The 19,061-nt window shown below is 51.4% G+C and overlaps 1 protein-coding gene and 1 pseudogene across 1 annotated transcript; both read right to left on the reverse strand.

Moving 5' to 3' along the window:
* Positions 1-3,836: 3,836 nt before the first annotated feature.
* On the reverse strand, positions 3,837-10,451 carry Tmem121b (transmembrane protein 121B). The gene has a single exon (XM_076940464.1). It carries the CDS (start codon positions 8,550-8,552, stop codon positions 6,834-6,836), a length of 1,719 nt encoding a protein of 572 aa, XP_076796579.1. The 5' UTR covers positions 8,553-10,451; the 3' UTR covers positions 3,837-6,833.
* A 3,084-nt stretch (positions 10,452-13,535) lies between these two features.
* On the reverse strand, positions 13,536-19,061 carry LOC143443519 (mitochondrial import receptor subunit TOM6 homolog pseudogene; annotated as a pseudogene).

Below are 19,061 nucleotides of genomic sequence, written 5' to 3' on the forward strand. Positions count from 1 at the left end.
TTCAGTATTCTGCACCCACACGGACACTCACAACCACCTATATAACTCTAGTTCCAGGGCATCCAGTGTACTCTTTTGGCCTCTTCAGGCACCAGACATGCACACAGAGCATACATGCAGGCAAAATACTCATAAGTCTTTTAAGATCTTACTTGTAGGGCTGCAGAGATGGCTCAGTGGTTAAGAGCACTGACTGCTCTGCCAGAGGTCCTGAGTTCAATTCCCAGCAACCACATGGTGGCTCACAAGCATCTGTAATGGGATCAGATGCTCTCTTCTGGTGTGTCTGAAGACAGTGACAGTGTACTCATATACATAAAATTTAATATTTTTTTAAAAGATCTTATTTGTAAGAAAAGGCCCCCCTCCCCCCAGCAGAAGCTGCTGTCACCATGTTCTGTTTTCCTGGCTCTTTGCCTAGAAGATAGCAGGGGGAGCTTGGCGAGTAGAATGCACCAGTCAGCATGTGACCAGAACAAGCATGGGACCCGCACCCTTGATCACACCACTGCATCTCCAGGCAAGCTCCTGACTGCCTTTTCCTGTCTTGAGCCTAATCAGGAAATGAGGTGGGGGGCAGGGGATGAACAAGGAAGGAGTAAGAGACAATTAAAGGTGACCTGGGTATCACTTGATACAGTATTTCAGTCCAGATCTAGTTTCTCGGCACTGCTTGGGAAGGCCCACACTCCGTTCCTTAGCCACACTTCCAGCTAGCTGCATTGGAGCTGACATCTGTGAATGGGAGACGAAGATGGATTTGGTTAGTTCTTTCTTACCTATGAAAATGAAACAGGTAAGGGCCGGGGCTGCAGCTCAGAGACAGATGGCTCATTCAGCCTGAGACCCTGGGTTGCATCCCCAGTCCCAGAAGAAAGACAAGAAAATGTGAAAACAAAGTAGGGACTAAGGAGGAGGATGGTATCCTGGGGGTGTAATGGACAGTTGGATGCCAGAGTATTTATTTAGACTCCCATTCTAAGTAAGTGGAAGAACAGGCTTTGCCCCTACCCTGGCATCTCCTGAGAAAACCTGCTCACCTGGGACCACCAGACACCCTGGGCTCTAGCCTGTGTAAGAGACCAACAGCCGAGAGCTCTTTGGCGCAGTCAGTGCAAGCCTGGAGTTGTATAGCTCAGGGCTTGAGTCTCACAGGTCTGTTAGAGAGTTCCTTACACAGGTCATCCCAACCCCACTGCTCAGATGCTGAGCTGAGCAGCTTTAGACCAACGGTTTTCCTAGGCTTCAGGCTGTTCTCTCTAAAAAGGGCACGGCATTAGTTCTTACCTCACAGCTGTCTGTAAGGGACAGGCGAAGTTCACCGTCTCCACACCCAGGAAGTGCTGGAAACATGTTAACCACAACCGGCCCCCTCTGTGGCTCCTCCCCAACACTGCTGCCTCTCCCCACAAGCCCAGCAGCTCCCTCCCTCAGTCTGAGCCTCTGACCTGGTTCTGGCTTGAGCAGCTTGTGGGTCCGGAGGCATTGCTTAGCCTCTTGTGCTATTTCTTCATGTGCTCTCCCCTTAGTGTTTGCTTTCCGAGATTTCCAAAGCCACCCCTGCACAGTACTGGCTCACACCGAGTGAATATATCATTGTGGGAAAGTAGCCACAGGGCAGCACACCAGAGGGTGTTATGGAAGATTATGTTATGGAGGCTAACACAAGGAGCCGGCCGGGGAGCATGCTCCTGGCTGTCCACATCACCCCATACCCAAGTGGCTCCCACGACCATCTATTGGTTCCTGCTCTTTCTCCAGCTCTCTACATTGTGGCCCCTGCTGGCCCCAGGTCTCCACTCCACCCATTTTGGGCAATGCGGTCATGGAGAGAGCCTTTGACTATGATTGGAACTCGACATCCTCTGTTTCCTTGCTTACAGATGAGTAAAGGTCTTGTCCAGTCTGCCCTGTCCGCTCCTCACCTTTACTAAAGGATCACCCTTGGGTTATGGGCACCTTAGTAGGAGCTAGCTTCTAGTATCCTTCATCTCAGATTGGAGAAGGTGATGTAACCTTGGCCTCCACTGGTTGGCCTTATTCTCCACTTCCATGAGACCTGCTCAGAAACTGAAAAATCAGCTTTGCTTTCAGCTACAATTGAGCTTAAACACAGGGGAAGTTGATCCCACTGAGCAGTGGACATCTGAAGGCTCCTGTGAAAGTGGCACACGCAGGCTTAAAGTGGCTGCAGGCAGCCTTTGCTGGCTGCAGTAGCCTTCATTAGCTTCTTATCTCCCAGTGCTTCAGGAGAAGGAGCTGAAGCCCCCAACAGTGACTGTTGAGGAAGGAGCTGCCTGGTGCCCCAGGGTGTGATTTTGTCCTCTTCCTTGGCACCAGTACTGCACCACTGCTTCCCCCTGGGGGTGGCCTCCCTGTCCCCACACTAAACCAGTTCTCCAGAGCCCTCCTCCAGTTTTCCCAGGTGTCTCTGAGGAACTCCAGCTGACCAAAGCCATCAGGCACTGCTGGCTTACCTGGAAGATGTGTCTAAATATGTGTGACAGGCCTGGACAGACTTAGGAAGAAATGCAAATGTGCTGTCACGTTGTCCTGGAGATGTTTTCTGTATATTTTGTATATACATTTTGGCTTATGAGATTTACCACAGGCTTGAGAAAAGAACCATTTTGGCATATGTCACCTTATTTAATTTAAAAAAAATGTTCTTACTTTTATTTCTTGGTGTATTTATTTCGTGTGTGGTGTGGGGAAGGGCAAATGCACTTGCCGTGGTATGCCTGGTGGAGGTCGGGAGCAGTTGTGGAACACAGCTCTTTCCATCCTGAGGGTGCCTGGCTCCCTGTGGCAAACACCTTCACCCTCAGAGCCATCTTGTTTGTCTACTGCATTCCATTCTTTGTTTTGTTTTTCTAGACAGGGTTTCTCTGTGTAACCCTGGCTGTCCTGGAACTTGACCTATAGACCAAGCTAGCCTTGAACTCAGAGAGATCCACCTGCCTCTGGCTCCTCTGATGGGATCAAAGCTGTGTACCACCACCTGTCTTCCCCCCCACCCCCACCCCTTTTCATTCTTAACATGTCCCTTCAAGGTACCATGGCTCCTGGGTTTTGTTTGTGTGTACATGTTGAATGTATTTATTTATTTGATCTATATATCTGTACACCACCTGTGCCCGGTGCTTGGGGAGGCAGTAAGAGAGAACATCAGATCCCCTGAGACTGGAGTTGTCTCCTGAGACTGGTGGTTCTGAGCCCCACTGTTGCTGGGACTTGAACCTGTGTCTTTTGGAAGAGCAGCCAGTGCTCTTGACTTTTGAGCCATCTCTCCAGCCCCTGCAACTTTGGATGAAATCCCAATGGTCTGCCTGAGACTCACTAGCCTCCTTCCTGTGTTTTTGTTTTGAAACAATGACCTTACTTATACCCTATGCTTCTGCTGGAGCAAAGAGACACATAATAAGAAAGAGTAGATAGTTTCTTGCTGGGTATCTTGCTGTAGCCCCAGCCACTGTGCAGACTGAGGCAGGAGGATTTCTTGAACCTAGGTGTTTGAAACCAGTTTGAGCAGTATGGTGAGAACCTGTCTCATACAAGCAGATTCATCTCTCCTGCCTTCCTCCCTCTTAAGCTAGCCCTGGAGTAGAAAAAACCCAAAACAACTGGGAAATTCCTCTGTAAACAACAGAAGGTCTGAGGAATCTGCCTAGGCCCAGGCCCCAGTCACTGCCTCCCCAAATCACATGCCAAATACTTCGCTAAGGTATGCCCACAACACCAACACCAACCTAGAAAATAATGACAAACGTCGCAGTGACATTTAAGAATTCAGTGAGGAAATCAGGACAGGAATGGTCTTAAACCACACAGGAAGCTTGTCACAAGTCTCAAGTTTTTATTTTCAGAACAGAGTCTGGTTTTATTTTTAAAAAGAGGGAAAAATGTGATGAATGCTAGTGAGGTGCTGCTTCTCTGTTCCTTCTGAGCTCGGATTGCCAGCTCTGCACCCCACACACAGGCCTACTTCCCAGGGCATATGTAACAAGAATAGTCTTGGTTGGGCAAAGCAGGGCACACCTGCTTCCTTGGGAGGCTAAAGAAGGCTCCCTAAACCCCAAAATTCTAAGCCAGTCCTGGGAACACAATGAGATGCCCACTCAAAAAAAAAAAAAAAAAAAAAAAACCTGTTTAAAAGGTGGGGTGCAAGCCCTAAGAGAGAGAGCACAGACTGATAAGACTCAGTGTTGGGGATGTCGTGCAGGAGGCTGACGAGCATTTGCCAAGCGTGCTCGAGGCCCTGGATCAAATCTCAGCACTACAAAGTAATTAACCTGTTTTTAAAAAACAGGTACCATTTGAAGCTCAGGTATTAGACCCTCTGCTTCCATGATCAAAGGCTAGGAGCCAACAAGGCTAAATTCTGAGCCCAGACTTCTTTTCCATGATCCATTCTTCGGGCACAAGCCTCAGGACAGTGTACTATCCTGGTCATGACACATCTCAAGTCTGATCCCTATCTACAGATACCCTGGCAAGCAAGAGAAGAAACAAATAGGCCTTAATAATAGGTCACGTGTGAATGGAACAGGGGAATGACTAAAAAGACCCAAAATAAATACCCCAGAGGAAGGCACCAGCCCTGAGTCAGAGTACTCACAGAAGACGTGTTGACATGATGGACATGTGCTTCACTAGGCCCTCAGCAGTCCTGACCTCTCTCACAAGTGGCCATGTGACCATGTCCAGGGTACCAGGGAAATGGCAGCCTTCTGTCCTAATCCAGTGACAGTCTCTCGGCGCCAGACAGCCGCCACACAGCAGAGACAGCTATCCAAACAGTAGAAAGAAGGTTTGTGGGGGCCAGCCAGAGCCGGCCATGGCTCAGAGATAATTTCTTTTCACAGTCATTGAAATTAGGTAGCAAGAAACACAGCAAAGCTGGGAAGCAGAATGAAAACCCCGGGAGCGGCTACAGCCCCCATCCAGGCCTTAGGCCTTGGACCTTGAGTCCAGCGGAAGAAGAGTTATCCAGGGCGAGGAGAAAAGGCAGGCTTATTGTGAAAAGCAGCTGGTAGGACTGGCTGCGGTAGAGAGGGCAGGAGCATAGAGTGCAGACTGAAAACATCCTCCACAGGGCCCACGGTAGCTGGGCAGGCCCACTAGTGTTCCGGCTCAGCCTCCTATACTTCTGTCCACATAGATACCCTCAGCCCAGAGCCCCAGGAGGTTGAATAAAAGGGGACCCGTGCAGCCCTTGGTTCTCAGAAGGTCCCAATAAAGTCAAATGGGATGAGGGACTTGGGCCTGGCTGCTGAGTCAATAGTCAGTGACTTGGCACTTTGGGCCTTCCCTTGTGCTTCGAGCTTTAGAGGACCCAGCAATGCCTGTCCCCAACCTAGTTGGCAAACCTCCCTCAGCTCTCCCAGACACAGTATAGAAGCAGAGCCCTCCTCAAATCCACCTGGATAGCTCCTCCCCTTTACGGCAGCATTGTGACCAGAGCTTTCAAGCCCCGAACTCAAAGAATACTACCCTAGAGGCCTAAACAGTAAAATTCAAACCTAGCAGGTAATAGACAGAACTACAGATCAACTCTTCCCGGTTCCTCATCTAGGTTCATTATGCCACTTAAAACTCCCAAAACAGAAAGAAGGGAATCGAAATTCTTAAGGTTATTTTTTTCTCCCCCACCTAGTCCCATTGTGGGGGTGAGTATATCCTGGCCTGGCTCCCTGTGCCTTCTGAACCTTGATTGCCCTCAAAGTACATATCCTGCCTTAAAGACTCCAAGAATGACATCCCTTGTGAAGCCTGCAGGAGCTAACCCTGACTTCCCTTGAAGGACAACCCTAAGGACAGCCTCTCCAGGAAGACCCTGTGGGGAAGGCTAGGCAGGAGGAGTGTGCTGTCTCCCTGATGAGACCTGAAGCAGAGGAGAGGTGAAGGGTCACACCCTCTCTGCCAAGCTTGCCAAAGGAACAGTTGCTACTCCCTTGGGTCCCTACGAGGCCTGACCTCACGTACATTTGAACCCACTAAAGCAGTTGCTCTGAACCCAACTCCAACCCGGCCAGCACCAACAAAGGAAGGATAATTATTCTGGTGCAGAGGGAGGAACCAAGGGAGAGCAAGCCAATGGCTGATACTCCACAGACCCTGTAATATCCGGCACCAAACCCCAACGGGATCCAGTGGCCCTGTTAAATGCAACTTATATGAGTGTTTTTGTTCTGTTTTGCAAGCAGCATCAGTGTGCGATGCGCTGGACATGGAAGCACAGAGGTAGAAATATGAGTTCACCCAAGAAAGGGTGGTGTTTGGTCCTTCCATATAGACCTGCTTCTCTCCAAGCTGAGCGGAGAGGAGCAGGAGGGAGGAAGACCCTGGGTGAGCTTCTCCCTTGGAGTACAGCAACTGAGCAACTCCTGGGGAGCTCAGTCATCGGTTCAGGCAGGAAAATATGGTGCTATGTGTGTTATGAAGGAAGACCTCTCTAGATCGCCTTCCCACTGCAAGGGGCATGGGACTGACACCCAGAAAATACACTACACTACACACACACACCCCAAAGCCTACCATCCCTGCCTGAACCCCTTTCTTCCATTCTCCCCCACAGGAACAGGAATCAGGATGAAGGCAGGAAAAGCAGGTGGCACATGTATCCAACCCCTTGTATGTCAGGACAGGGAAGACGGTGGTGAACACGGGCCCTTCTTCCTCACGATATATTGCTGGTCTCCCTCCAAGTAGTCTCTACCCATGGGGTGCAGAAGAATCCACTGGCCTTCAGCCTTATCAACAGTTAGCCCCATACACAGCCAAGAGGGGCCAGAAACCCTAAAGCCAAGACCAGAGCCCTGCCCTTCATTGCTTTAATTCTGAGAGGCCACGGCTAGAGTGTTGACATAGCCATGAGGGCCCCCTTCATTTTCCAAGTGGCCCCGCTGGGAGCCTCCCTGAGGTGGTGGTGGAGGAGGTGGTGGAGGGGCAGAGGGAGGAGCACCATAGCTGCTTCTGGCCCGACTTGGGGATACCCAACTCCCCCGGTCCCAGCAGCCCTCCAAGGCCTCCAGGCCACGGCAGCCAAGGAAAAAGAGGTTCTTGAGCATGAAGATGGACAGTGGCTGTTGGTAGCTCACGACCAGGAGGCTGCGCAGCGCCAGCAAGGGCACGTCCACCAGGCAGCCGCCTAGCAAACGCAAAAGGCGGCTGCAGCTTCCAGGCCCGGAGGCCTGGCCCCAGGACGGAGCTGCTGCGGCGGTGTTCAGCTCGTACAGCCAGAGCACTGGGGAGGCAAGAGTGAGGAAGTAGACGGCGATGAGCAGGTAGCGCAGGTGCGCTGGAAGCGGCACGCGGCCGTCCAGCATCAGCTCCACCAACGTGAAGCTGTCCAGCAGGTCCAGGCAAGTGCCCAGGAAGCAGCCCGCGGCGCGCTGCTGCTGTGGCTGCAGAAGCAGGGGACCGGCCGAGCCCGGGGGCGCGCCCGCCTCACTGATGGCACGCACTAGGCTGTAGAGCAGCGGCACGGACAGCGCCATGGTAAGGCGAAAGCCCGTGGTGCCAAAGGGCGCGCGCAGCTCGATGAGGTCCAGGATGGATGTGCCCAGGATGAGCACAACCTTAGGAGTGAACGCGATGGAGTAGATGAGCCAGGCCAGGTACGCAAAGGCGAACTCGCCCGCTGCCCCAGCCGTCCCCGGCCCGGCCCCGGAGCCACCAGAACCTCCTCGGCCCCCGCGGGCCTTGGCCCCGGCGCCCGCCGCCGCCGCCGCGGATAGGTGCAGAGGCGGAGCCGAGTGGTGGTGGAGCTGGTGGTGGTTGTGCGTGCTGTTCGCTGGGCCGCCCCGACGGCCCCGGCTGTTCTTGGCGAAGAAGATGGCCCAGCCCACCACTACCACCAGGTCGGTGGCGATCCAAGAGCACCAGTACAGGTCAGTGACAGCGATGAGGTACAGGTCCAGCAGACCGCCCTGCGCCAGCAGCAGCACCACAGACAGCGCCTGGTAGCCCCAGCGGCACCCGGGGCTTGGAGAGCAGCCACGGCGCCGACCCCTGCGGCCCGAGCGAGTGGGGCGACCGCAGCAGCAACAGCAGCAGGAGCAGCAGGAGGCGGCGCCGCCGGTCCCGGTGCCGCCTGCGCCCGCCGCCGAGCGGCTCCCGGGGCCCCCGACGGGGCCGGCCGCGGCGCCCGCGCCGAAGTCCGCGGCGGTCATGCTGCAAGAGGAGGTGGGCGTGGAGGTGGAGGAGGCGGCGGCGGGCGCGGTGGCGGAGACTGGGACGCCCCCCTGAGCCGGGGGCCCCGGGAGCGCGGCGGCGGCGGGCACCAGTGGCTTGCTGATGCTAATGCTCTCGTCGTCGTCCTCTCGCTCCGCGCCTGTGCTGCTGCTCGGGGAGCCGCCGCCCCCGCCGCGTCTGCCGCCGCCCCCACCGCGGCTGGTGCTGGTACTGGTGCTGCTGTCGCCGGAGCCTCTCCGGCCGCGGGAGGAGCCCCCCCGGAGGAAGAGGGGCTGTAGCCGGGCGGCGGCGGGGGGCGGCGGAAAGGAGGCGGGCGCGGACGAGAGCGCGCGAGGGTGGCCCAGCGCCGGGTGCATTGTCCTCGGAGGGGCTCCAGGGGATGCCCGGCCGCTCTCTCCCCGCCAACCTCGGGCTGACGAGGCGGCAGAGGGGAACCCGGGCCAGCCGCTGCCGCCTCCTCGCCAGCTGCTGGAACTCGCACTCGGGTCGGGAGGCAGAGAGATCCGGACTGGAGCGGCCGGACTGGGCGAGTGGAGCCACGGGTGGCTGGGCTGGGGGAGAGCCGGGGAGCCGAGCAGACCGCCGGGACTGGAGAGGCGGGGGCGGAGGAGGGGAGCGAGCCCAGCAGGCAGCAGAAGGAGCTGGCAGCGGGGAAACCAGGACTGGATTCAAGGGAGAGAGGAGGCGAGAATAGAGGAGGAGAAAGCCTGGCTGGCTGGATCAGCAGGAAGGAAAGGAGGGAGAGCTGAAAGCGCATCGGGTCAGGCGGTACAGGAACACAGGTTTCCTGAAGTCGCTAGCTCCACAGCCCAAAGGGCAGAACCTGAACTGCTGGGTGGTCTTGGTCTCGGTGTAGACCACACCTTCGTGCCTCCGATCATCATGATGGTTTCTGCACAATGCCTATTAGGAGGAAGCGCGGGCCAACTTTCTCCTCTGTGCGCCACTGCCCATTCCGCCATCTCCTTCAGTAAGCCCCTGAGAACTCAATGGAAGTGATTAAAAAGTTAAATAAAAAAAGACCCAGAAGAAGACTGGGGATGATGTGTTGAAATTGATAGAATGACCGCCTTGTATGCAGTCAGTCTGGATACCAACCCAACCCGTCTCCAGAAACCAGACAAACAACACACCCTAAATTCTGTAATTCAGAAGGAGCACCCCCAAGCAAGCACTATGTATTCACACATCCCAAACTGTCCTCCCTCGGAAGATCTTCAGGTTCCAGTAAATGGAAAGGCTCCCTGAATATAATTGCTGAGAAGAGAGCTTAGGAAAGGGGGTGGGGTGCAAGTCGTGGGGTCGGGGAGGCCAGGGCCAAGGCGCGAAGCTGCTCTGGAGACCTGGGGTTGGGCAGTTGCTTACTTAAACAGGCTCAGCTTTAGTATTCTGGAAGGTTTGTACCTAGCATGCATGCAGCGATGGGTTCCTCCCCAACACCCCATATCTGATTCCAGGTCTGAGGAGGTAGAGCAGAAAGATCAGAAATCCAAAGTCATCTTCAACTACATAGCAAGTTTGAGGCCAGCTCGGGCTATGTGAAACCCTGACACAAAAACAAAAAAGCTAAAGCAAGAGATGAAATAACAGGAAAACATGTCTGCCGAAGAAGAGGGGGGAAAGGATCTTTAGAGGGATGGCAGCATACATAGGAATAGACTCCAGCTGAGCCTGGCGTCCCAGGACAGCTCCTCAATAACCACAGGGTCTCAGGAAGCTGAAACAGAAACACTGAAAGTTCGAGGCCAGCCTGGACAGTTCCATGGGCTGAGGCTGCCCTCCCGCGCAGGGCAGGAGGTAAGTGGCTGAGGCTGCTCTCCGCAGGGCAGGAGGTAAGTGGTTCTTCTAGAGGTAGTGGAGCAGAAAACTACAATAACAGTTGGGGCTCACGAAGGGTCTGAGGCTTCTGTGTGATTCCACTCCCAGTACACAGGAGCACAGTTAGTCTGTGCCTTCCTCCTCCTCCTGCAGACTCTGTCCCCTGCCCTGACTTCACTGTCTCAAAGCTGCTGCCTCAGTTGCCTGCCAGGGTGGGATTACCATACTGCTGGCCATAGCCTTACCCTTTTCTGCATTTTTGGTTGTTTGGTTAGTTGGTTTTTATATTTGTTTGTTTGTTTGTTTTGGTTTTTCAAGACAGAGTTTCTCTGTGTAGTCCTGCTTGTCTTGGAACTCACTCTGTAGACCAGGCTGGCCTCGAACTCAGAAATCTGCCTGCCTCTGCCTCCCAAGTGTGGGGATTAAAGGCATGCGCTACCACTGCCCAGCTGGTTGGTTTTTTTTTTTTTTTGAGACAGGGATTCTTTGTGTAGCCCTGTGTGTCCTGGAAAACGCTCTCTCTCTCTCTCTCTCTCTCTCTCGCCCTCTCTCTCTCTCTCTCTCTCTCTCTCTCTCTCCCTCCCTCCCTCCCTCTCCCTCCCGCCCCGTGTGTGTGTGTGTGTGTGTGTGTGTGTGTGTGTGCCAGACTGCCTTCGAACTCACAGAGATCCTCTGCCTTCTGAGTGTTGGGGTTAAAGGCATGGACTACCACACCCAGAAAAGAGAAAAAATATTTGAAGAATCTGTCTCAGCCAAACTTGCTTTTTCTAGCTGCTTAGAGGTCTGTCTGGACAAATCCATGGCACACATAAAATGTAGAATTTATGTCTTATGCAATCTTCCTATCCCTCATCCTAACACAGACAACCTTTGAAAGGTCCAATGACCAATTGTCCGGAAGGCAGAGCAGGTGTAAGGATGGGGTCCCATGGCCCCGGCTCCACCACACAGCCTGTAGGATCTGAGGCCAGTTAGTTCACCTCTCTGAGTTTTACACTGATCTGTGAAAAGGGATCAGCACCTTCTTTAAGGAAATACTGTGTTGAGAGACCATGTATGTAAGCAGCTTAGCCAAGAGCTGACACAGTGTAGACTCAGTTAAAGAAGCCGGTGTTCAACTACTGAGCCTCCCAGGGGGCACTTACAGCGTGGGCCACTGATGGCTGTCCTCAGGTTCTTTGTCAAGCCTGCAGTCAGAGGTCTCCCCTGAAGCTTACACTTCAGCTAGTACCAGAGAGCAAAAGTGTTACTTTAAATCTGATCTTCGCAGGTCTCTTGGTATGAGAGCTTCAGCCATGCCAGCTGGTGCCAAGGCCACCCTCTTGAGGCAGGGTGGAAATGACAGCTTCGAAGACATAGCCTCTGATTGTGCACATCCCACCAAGTCCGGCAGATGTCTGGGTTGAGCCAGTCCAGGTAGAAACAGGGCTTGGGAAGTTGCCAGCTTCTAATGTGAGTGGTTATAGACCGGTCTCCTGGTCTTCCCCAGGGAAGATGCTAGCCAGCAGTGATATTGGAAGCTGGCCTGGGACTCTTTGTTAAGTCAATGAAGTGGATAAAGAGTTAAAGGCAGCTGGAAAAGGCTGAAGTCAACGAAAAAGCATCAGGACTCCTGAGAACACAGAAGAACCAGTCTTCCCACCCCTGGTGCCTCTGCCTGAAGCCCATCCATCCGGCTGAACCCTCTCATTCACCAGGACCAGATTATTTTACTTTAACTGTCCATTGCACTATACTATCAGCCAGTGGGGTTACTGCTTTTTATTTTATTATTATTAACTTATTTTATGTGTATGGGTGTCTTGTCTGCATGTCTCTCTGTGTACCATATGCATGCTTGGTACCTGCAAAGGTAAAAAGAAAGTGTTGGAGCCCATGGGCTGGAGTTACAGGTGGGTGTAAGCCATCACTTGGATGCTGGGAATTAAATCTGAGTCCCCTGGGGAAAGAGGCCAGTATTCTCAACCAATGAGCTATCATCTCTCCAGCCCCTACATAGAGTTGATTTTCTTTAGCTGAATTTCCTGTAGAGCCCAGGCTCTGAGTAACAAGCACACCAATAATCAGGATAAGTTAGGGTAACACTGGATAACTGTGGAACAAGTTGGTGGTCAGAGTACTGGTGGCATGTGGCATCTCTCCTCCCTTTAGATTGGATAATTTTCAGTCTTCTTTACACACTCGCGTGCACACACACACACACACACACACAGAGATAGTGGGATGGATTTAACTGTAAGCATCTCAAAAGGATCTAGAAAGGGAAAGAAAAGAGTCACAGTGCCCCGTATAAGCACTCGGGGGGCGGGGGTCTATGCTGGACACCTTCCATACAGTACTTGGAGAGAACCACCCCAACCTATCCAGGGCCTATTACCAGTGAAGAAGTGCAGATTACACAGACCTCTGCCCATCAGCCTGGCTGCCAGCTCTCCTCACAAACCCAGATGTGCAAAGCTCACAGACATGGGAGGAGTCAGTCAGAGCCATGCCCCCAAGCGCTCCTTACGTCCTAGACACTGGATAAAGTTCCTTTGCCAAGAACACCTTGTGCTTCTGACCTACAAAGCCAATGGCTCATGGCCTTCCCGAAGTACAAGAGACAAACCAGGAGGAAGAGGTGGCCTTGTCCAGCTCAGCAGCAGAGGAAGGTTCAGTGGGGCAGGGCAGCCTTTGCTTGCACTGGCCCAGTTCCCAGATTCTTTCTCTACTCAGAATCACTGCCTCTCACCTTTAAAGCAAGAATAAAGACCAGGTTCAAAGGGGGCTGCCAGAGCGTGTGTGGAGCCCTCACAGGCCTCTTGTGTGAACATGAGAACAGACAAGTGGAGTTCACCGGTTCTTAGTCACAACCAGCACGCACGGCACTCAAAGAGCAAACCTGGCAGGAGATTGAGACCAAAGCAGAAGACTCAGCTCACTAAGGACTTGAAGCCTCAGCACTACTCGGCACTGAGAGAACAGAGGCTGCATCTCCACAGATACAGAGCTCTTATAGAGCCCCACGGTGTGCCCTGAGCTGCCCAGTGAGTGTCATGGTGATGCCACCATCCACAGAGATAGTCTCCCCATGTTTCAGCCCGAGCTAGGTGCTGGGGTTTCATGGATTTTCTCTGAAAAGTGGAAGCAAGTTCCTCTTAGGAGTAGGGAAGCCAGCAAGCACTGAGCAGTGTGGGTAGTAAACTAGGTTCCCTACCTCTGATCACCTGAGCTCTGAGTCAGGAGCCAGGAAAGGAGGCCTGCCTAGGTGACAGCCACTCTGAAGGAAAGGATGTTGACCGGAAACTGGGCTTGGGAGGTGGGATGGAGGTGGGATGGAGGTGGGATGGGGGTAGAGAGATCCAGAAGCAAGATGGAGAGCCAGGTCTCTGAGGATGAGTGCAGGCTGGCGAACTACATATTAATAAAATGTCCAGCTTAAAAAAAAAGAGCTAAGCAAAACATAACAACCTAGTAATGTATAGTTCACCTAAAGAGAACGCAAGGGTCAATTTTGTTTGTTTTTGAGACAGGTCCTCACTTGTAGCCCCGCTGTCCTGGAACTCATCATGTAGCCCCTTTACCCCACAGAGAGGTACTGCGTCCCAGGTACTAGGATTAAAAGTGTGTGTCAGCATACCTGGCTCTTCTCCTTGTTGTTCTATGGTGCAGGAGACACAGCCCCAGAACCTCACACAGGCTAGCACTCTACGACTGAGTATCTTCAACATGTCTGTGCTCCGTGCACATGATTGTGTGTCCAGTGGCCAGAAGAGGGCATCTGATCCCCTGGGACTGGAGTTACAGCTACTGAGCTGTAGTGTGGGTAGGAGCCCCATGTTCTGCACTGGCTCCTTTTCACTGCTGATACTATATTTTTGGTTTTTGTCTTTTTTTTTTTTTATGTGCAGGCTTTATTTGAAACCTTTTTCAAGAACCATTACTACTCTTGAGGACAAGGGCAAAGATCACCCTCTGTAGAAAGTTAGGAGCTACACACAGAACTGTGCAGAGGCAACATTTCAACTGATGCTGGGGACTGGCGGGGTGGGGGGGTGGGGGTGGAGTTTTAGGTTCAGGCAAGGAGAGGATGTCAACTTCAGCTGTCACTTGGGTAGTATCTTGTGGTGGTCACAGACAGTAGGCTGTCTTTGGAAAGTTTGAATACACAGGAGTTCCATTCTCTGGCTACGCCCCTGGCTGAGGTACCATCAAATCAATGTCACTCAAGTTCCTGGCCAGCCAAACTCTCGCACCAAAGAGTCCCAAATTGAGGATCAAGTTCCTCCGGAAGTCGTGGCGAAGCGGTAGACGCCCGGAGCCAGTCTCCCACGTTGTCTGGAACCTCGGAGGCCTCACTGGCCGAGCTGGTGGCGCTCACTGTCACCCCACTGAAAGTCATAGCAGCCTGTTTTTTGTCTTAATGTATATGAGAACACTGTAATTGTCTTCAGACACACCAGCAGAAGGCATCAGATCCTATTACGGATGGTTGTGAGCCACCATGTTGTTGCTGGGAATTGAACTCAGGACCTCCAGAAGAGCAGTCAGTGCTCTTAACCACAGACTCATCTCTCCAGCTTCTTGTTTTGGTTTTTTGAGACAGGATTTCTCTATGCATAGCCCTGCCTGCCTATAGACCAGGTTAGCCTCAAACTCACAGAGATCTCCCTACCTCTGCCTCCCCAGTGTTGGGATTAAAAGCATATGCCACTGCTACCTGATCGTGATAAAATACCTAATGAATCCATTTAAGACAGGTTAATTTTGGTTCACTGTTTGAAGGGATACAGTTCACCATGGTGGGGAAGGCATGGTGTCAGGGAGATGAGGCTTGTCATGTCTGCAGTCAGAGAGAAGAAAGAGCTGACTTCTGGATCTCAGTTGCCTTAACATCTTCTCTTTAGTCTGGGCCTCAGAGTGGGGGCTCCCTTCCTCAGTTAAACCACTCTGGAAACACCTTCGTGGGAGGCATGTCTCCTAGGTGGTTCCAAAGTCAGTCAACATGACAGCGAGAATTAACTGTCATAGCCAGGGAAAAGAGATCAGCAATGACAACAAATCCAGGCAGGGAAACCCTGCATTTCAGCATTTCCATATCACAGTTAAAAAGTTCCAGGTCCCTAGCACCACGTGTGCTTGTTCTGGAGATATGCAATCTCACATTGTTCTCCTTGCCTAAAACTTGATATATGGCCAAAGATAATATTCAACTTCTGTTGCTCCTAGTGCCGGGATTACAGTCATGTGCTATCTTGCCTGGTTTCATTTATAGACCTTTAATCCCAGCACTTGGGAGGCAGAGGCAGGCGGATTTCTGAGTTTGAGGCCAGCCTGGTCTACAGAGTGAGTTCCAGGACAGCCAGGGCTACACAGAGAAACCCTGTCTTCAAAAATAAAAAACAAAACAAAAACAAAACAAAAAAAAATCCTCTAGATATGGCTGTGGTAGCGCCTCCAAAGAGTACTGGCATGTTGGGACAGTGGCTGGGTAGGGACAGGGGAGGCTGTCTCTAATGTGGATGGCACTATCCAATGGGTGGGGGTTGTAGATGGAAAAGTTATAGAGGAAGCCAGCAGATGCATGCAAGCTGCACTTTCTGTGCATTGCTGCCATGGCCCTCAGCATCAAATGACAGTTTCTAGGTTTCACAGCGCAAACTCGATACCACTGACTCTCCAGGAGCTTCCAGACCCCACATTTCCTCTTCTCTAAGAAAACGAGCCCATTTTTATTTATTTTTTGCATCTGAAGTTTCCTCCAATGACACTGTTGGCCTGAGATTCTTCATCCATAATCATTAACTGTTGGGAGATGCACTTGCCCCACGTTGGGTGCCAAAAAATGTTGAGACCTAAGCTGCCGCACGTTAGGCGCCAAAAAATGTTGGGAGCCGCATTAGCCCCACATTCGGGTGGCCAAAAAGTGTCGCAGCCCAAGCAAAATGTTGAGGCCCGGGCTGCCTCGAGTTTGGTGGCCACTGTATCCTGGTCCAAGCTGCCGCTCCGGTCCACAGGCCGGGGTTGAGAGAGAGAGAGAGAGAGAGAGAGAGAGAGAGAGAGAGAGAGAGAGAACTCGAAGAATGGAGACCAGACAGAGTGTGTTTATTCTTCAGTCTCTCTTCTTCTCTCCAAGTCCCAAGTCCTAAGTTCCTAGTTCCTAGTGCCTCCAAGTTCCAAGTTACCTCTTCCAAGTTCTCTCCCAAGTGCCTGCTTCTCTGACTCCTCTGTCTGTGTCTCTCTTACTCCAAATTGTTCTCCTTCTCTGTCCTAATTGTTCTGACTAGAGCCAAGTGTCTTCTACCTAATGTCAAGTAATCTGTTCTTTTTCTGTCTGCCTCTATCCTTTTATATGTCTCACTTCTAAGCCATTCGTTTTGGTCATACCTTTAATCATGCCCTTAGGTCTTGTCTCTAAATCTGATCTCTAGGTCACTCTTAAGTCACACACCTTTAATCTCACACACCCAAGGTATCTAAACCAAGATTATCGGAGTGTGCTCAGCTGTTGTAGGCTATTGTAATCCAAGTCTCATGTCAGGGTATATGGCTCAAGATGGCTGCAAAGCTGATAGCCGCTTTCTGCTAAAAGTCGGCCCCCAACAATTAACCACTGCACAACTATAGCCAACCAATGTGCAGGGTTGGTTATATGTTCACCAACTTTGCAGAGCCTATTCGTTGCCCTAGTTTTCTGCCGCCCGTTAGGTTGATTTGGGGCTTAGCACATTAGGGTGTCCACTAACTTGACAAGCGTAATGATTAGTCAGGGCTCTCTAGAGGAACAGAACTGATGAAATAAACATGTGTGTGTGTGTGTGTGTGAGAGAGAGCATGCGTGTTTGTGTGTGTGTCTGCGTGTGCATACAGGTGTGTGTGTGATGGGATTTACTAGAGTGGCTTACAGGCTGTGGTCCAGGTGGTCCACCAATGGCTAAGAACTTTCCAACAGAAAGTCCAAGAATCAATAGCTGCTGGGTATCTCAACTAGTCTTCGGTATACACCAGAATCCCAAAGAAGCAGACGCTAATTCTAGTGAAGGAATGGACTGTGAGCAGAGCAAGGGCAAGCAGGCCAAGAGCAAAAGCTTCCTTCCTCCATGTCCTCATAGACTCCAACTAGAAGGTGTGGGCTAGATTAAAGGTAATCTAGCCCTCAAAAGATCAAGATCAAAGATGGGTCTTCCCACTTTAATGGTTTTTTTTGTTTTGTTTTTCAATACAGGATTTCTTTGTGTTGTCTTAGAACTTTGGCTGTCCTGGAACTCACTAAACCAGGCTAGCCTCAAATTCAGAGATCCACCTGCCTCTGTCTTCCAAGAGCTGGGATTTAAGGCACACATCACCACCACCAGGCATCCATTTCAATAATTTAACTAAGAAAAATTCCTCACAGGTGTGGTGGCCCCTATAGAATCAAACATTTGCCCATAAGGAGTGGCACTATTAGGAGGTGTGGCCTTGATGGAGTAGGTGTGGCTTTGTTAGAGGAAGTGTCACTAGGGGTGGGCTTTGAGGTCTCCTATGCCCAAGCTAGGCCCAGTGTGGCACTTTCTCTTCCTGTTGGCTGACAATCCAGATGGAGAACTCTCAGCTCCTTCTCCAGCATGCCTGTCTGCATGCTGTGCCATGTTTCATACCATGAGTATAATGGACTAAAACTCTGTAACTGGAAGATAGCCCCAATTAAACGTTTTCCTTTACAAGAGTTGCTGTGGTCATGGTGTTTTTTCACAGCAATAGACCACTGAGACACAAGTATACCCAGCTGATTGGATTTTAGTTAATTCCAGATACAGTCAAGTTGACAACCAAGAATAGCCATCACACATAGGCTCATCACAACTGAATGCAAGCACACAAAGATGTGCTTGACATAACATTCATCTAAAACCAGATGCTTCTACAGCAAATACGACCAAACATAGACTTAAGATCCAATTTAGTATAAAGCTTGATTTGCTAGCTGGCAACCTGCTTGGTAGGTGCCCCACAGCATTTGCTGGGTGAGTAAAAGAAGAAGGAGCAAAGAACGAAACAGACAAAGAGAAGAAAAAAATGTGCCCTGCACTCCAAAGAGAGCACCCAAGGGACACGATGGCTATGCAGGAAGTGTTGGGAGTCAGAGAGGGGGTGGTGGGAGAGTGTCTATTCTCCAAAGAGAAATGGCACGGGATTTGGAAGCAAGAGTTGGAGGAACTGGGAAGCAAATGCTTGCCAAAGTTCTGTCAACTTCCTAGCAATCCACACCCTGAGACATCTTCCCACCTCCAGGCCCCAGAAGCTGCTAAGAGCCCCAGGCAGAGAAACAGGCATCCTAGCATGACCAACCTCAGCAGAACAGGAAGCGCTGGGAGATGACAGAATGTTTGAAACACACACACTCACACACACGCAAAATTATTTTAGTGGAGGTATTTTAAAATTCCTCCCTCAAGGCAGCATCCTGTTGCTACAGCAACCCTGGCTCTGTAGGGTGTCCTGATTACCAACACACTCCCTGCACCTGTATGAGGCAGTCCAGAGGTATTCCTCATCAACTCTGGGGATCTGCCATCAGTGGACCACTCAAAATGCCTCAGTGATTCACTGCCATGCCTCACAGAAGCTTGGTCCCAGATGGATAATATCATAAAAAACACGGGTTCATCAGGCATGGTGGCACAAGCCTGCAGTCCTAGCACTGGGGAGGTAGAGGCAGAGAATCACTTAGTCCAAGTGTTCAAGACCAACCTAGAAAACACAGTGAAACCTATCTCCTCAAAATAAAACAAAGCAAACTACGGGTTCGTTATCTACCATATGATTCCCTGGGTTTGATCCCAAGGAAGGATTAAATTGAAGTGGGGGAGGTTATGAGAGCCGGGTATGGCGCTATACATTTGTAATCTCTGCACTCAAGAGGTGAGGGCAGCCCAGGAGTTTAAGGTCACCCTGCGCTATAAAGCAAGTTTGAAGCTAGTCTGGGCTACAAGACCCTATCTCAACACAGATCAGAAGTGTTGGAACTCTTGCTTAGGGTGCTTTACCAAGCTGCATCCCACAATTTGTACGCAAAAATGGTTTTT

Source organism: Arvicanthis niloticus, chromosome 9, assembly GCF_011762505.2.
Source record: "Arvicanthis niloticus isolate mArvNil1 chromosome 9, mArvNil1.pat.X, whole genome shotgun sequence".
In the NCBI taxonomy this organism is placed as follows: domain Eukaryota; kingdom Metazoa; phylum Chordata; class Mammalia; order Rodentia; family Muridae; genus Arvicanthis; species Arvicanthis niloticus.

Excerpts from the sequence above, each read along its gene's own strand:
- Tmem121b (XM_076940464.1), bottom strand. The coding sequence starts at position 8,552 with ATGCACCCGGCGCTGGGCCACCCTCGCGCGCTCTCGTCCGCGCCCGCC.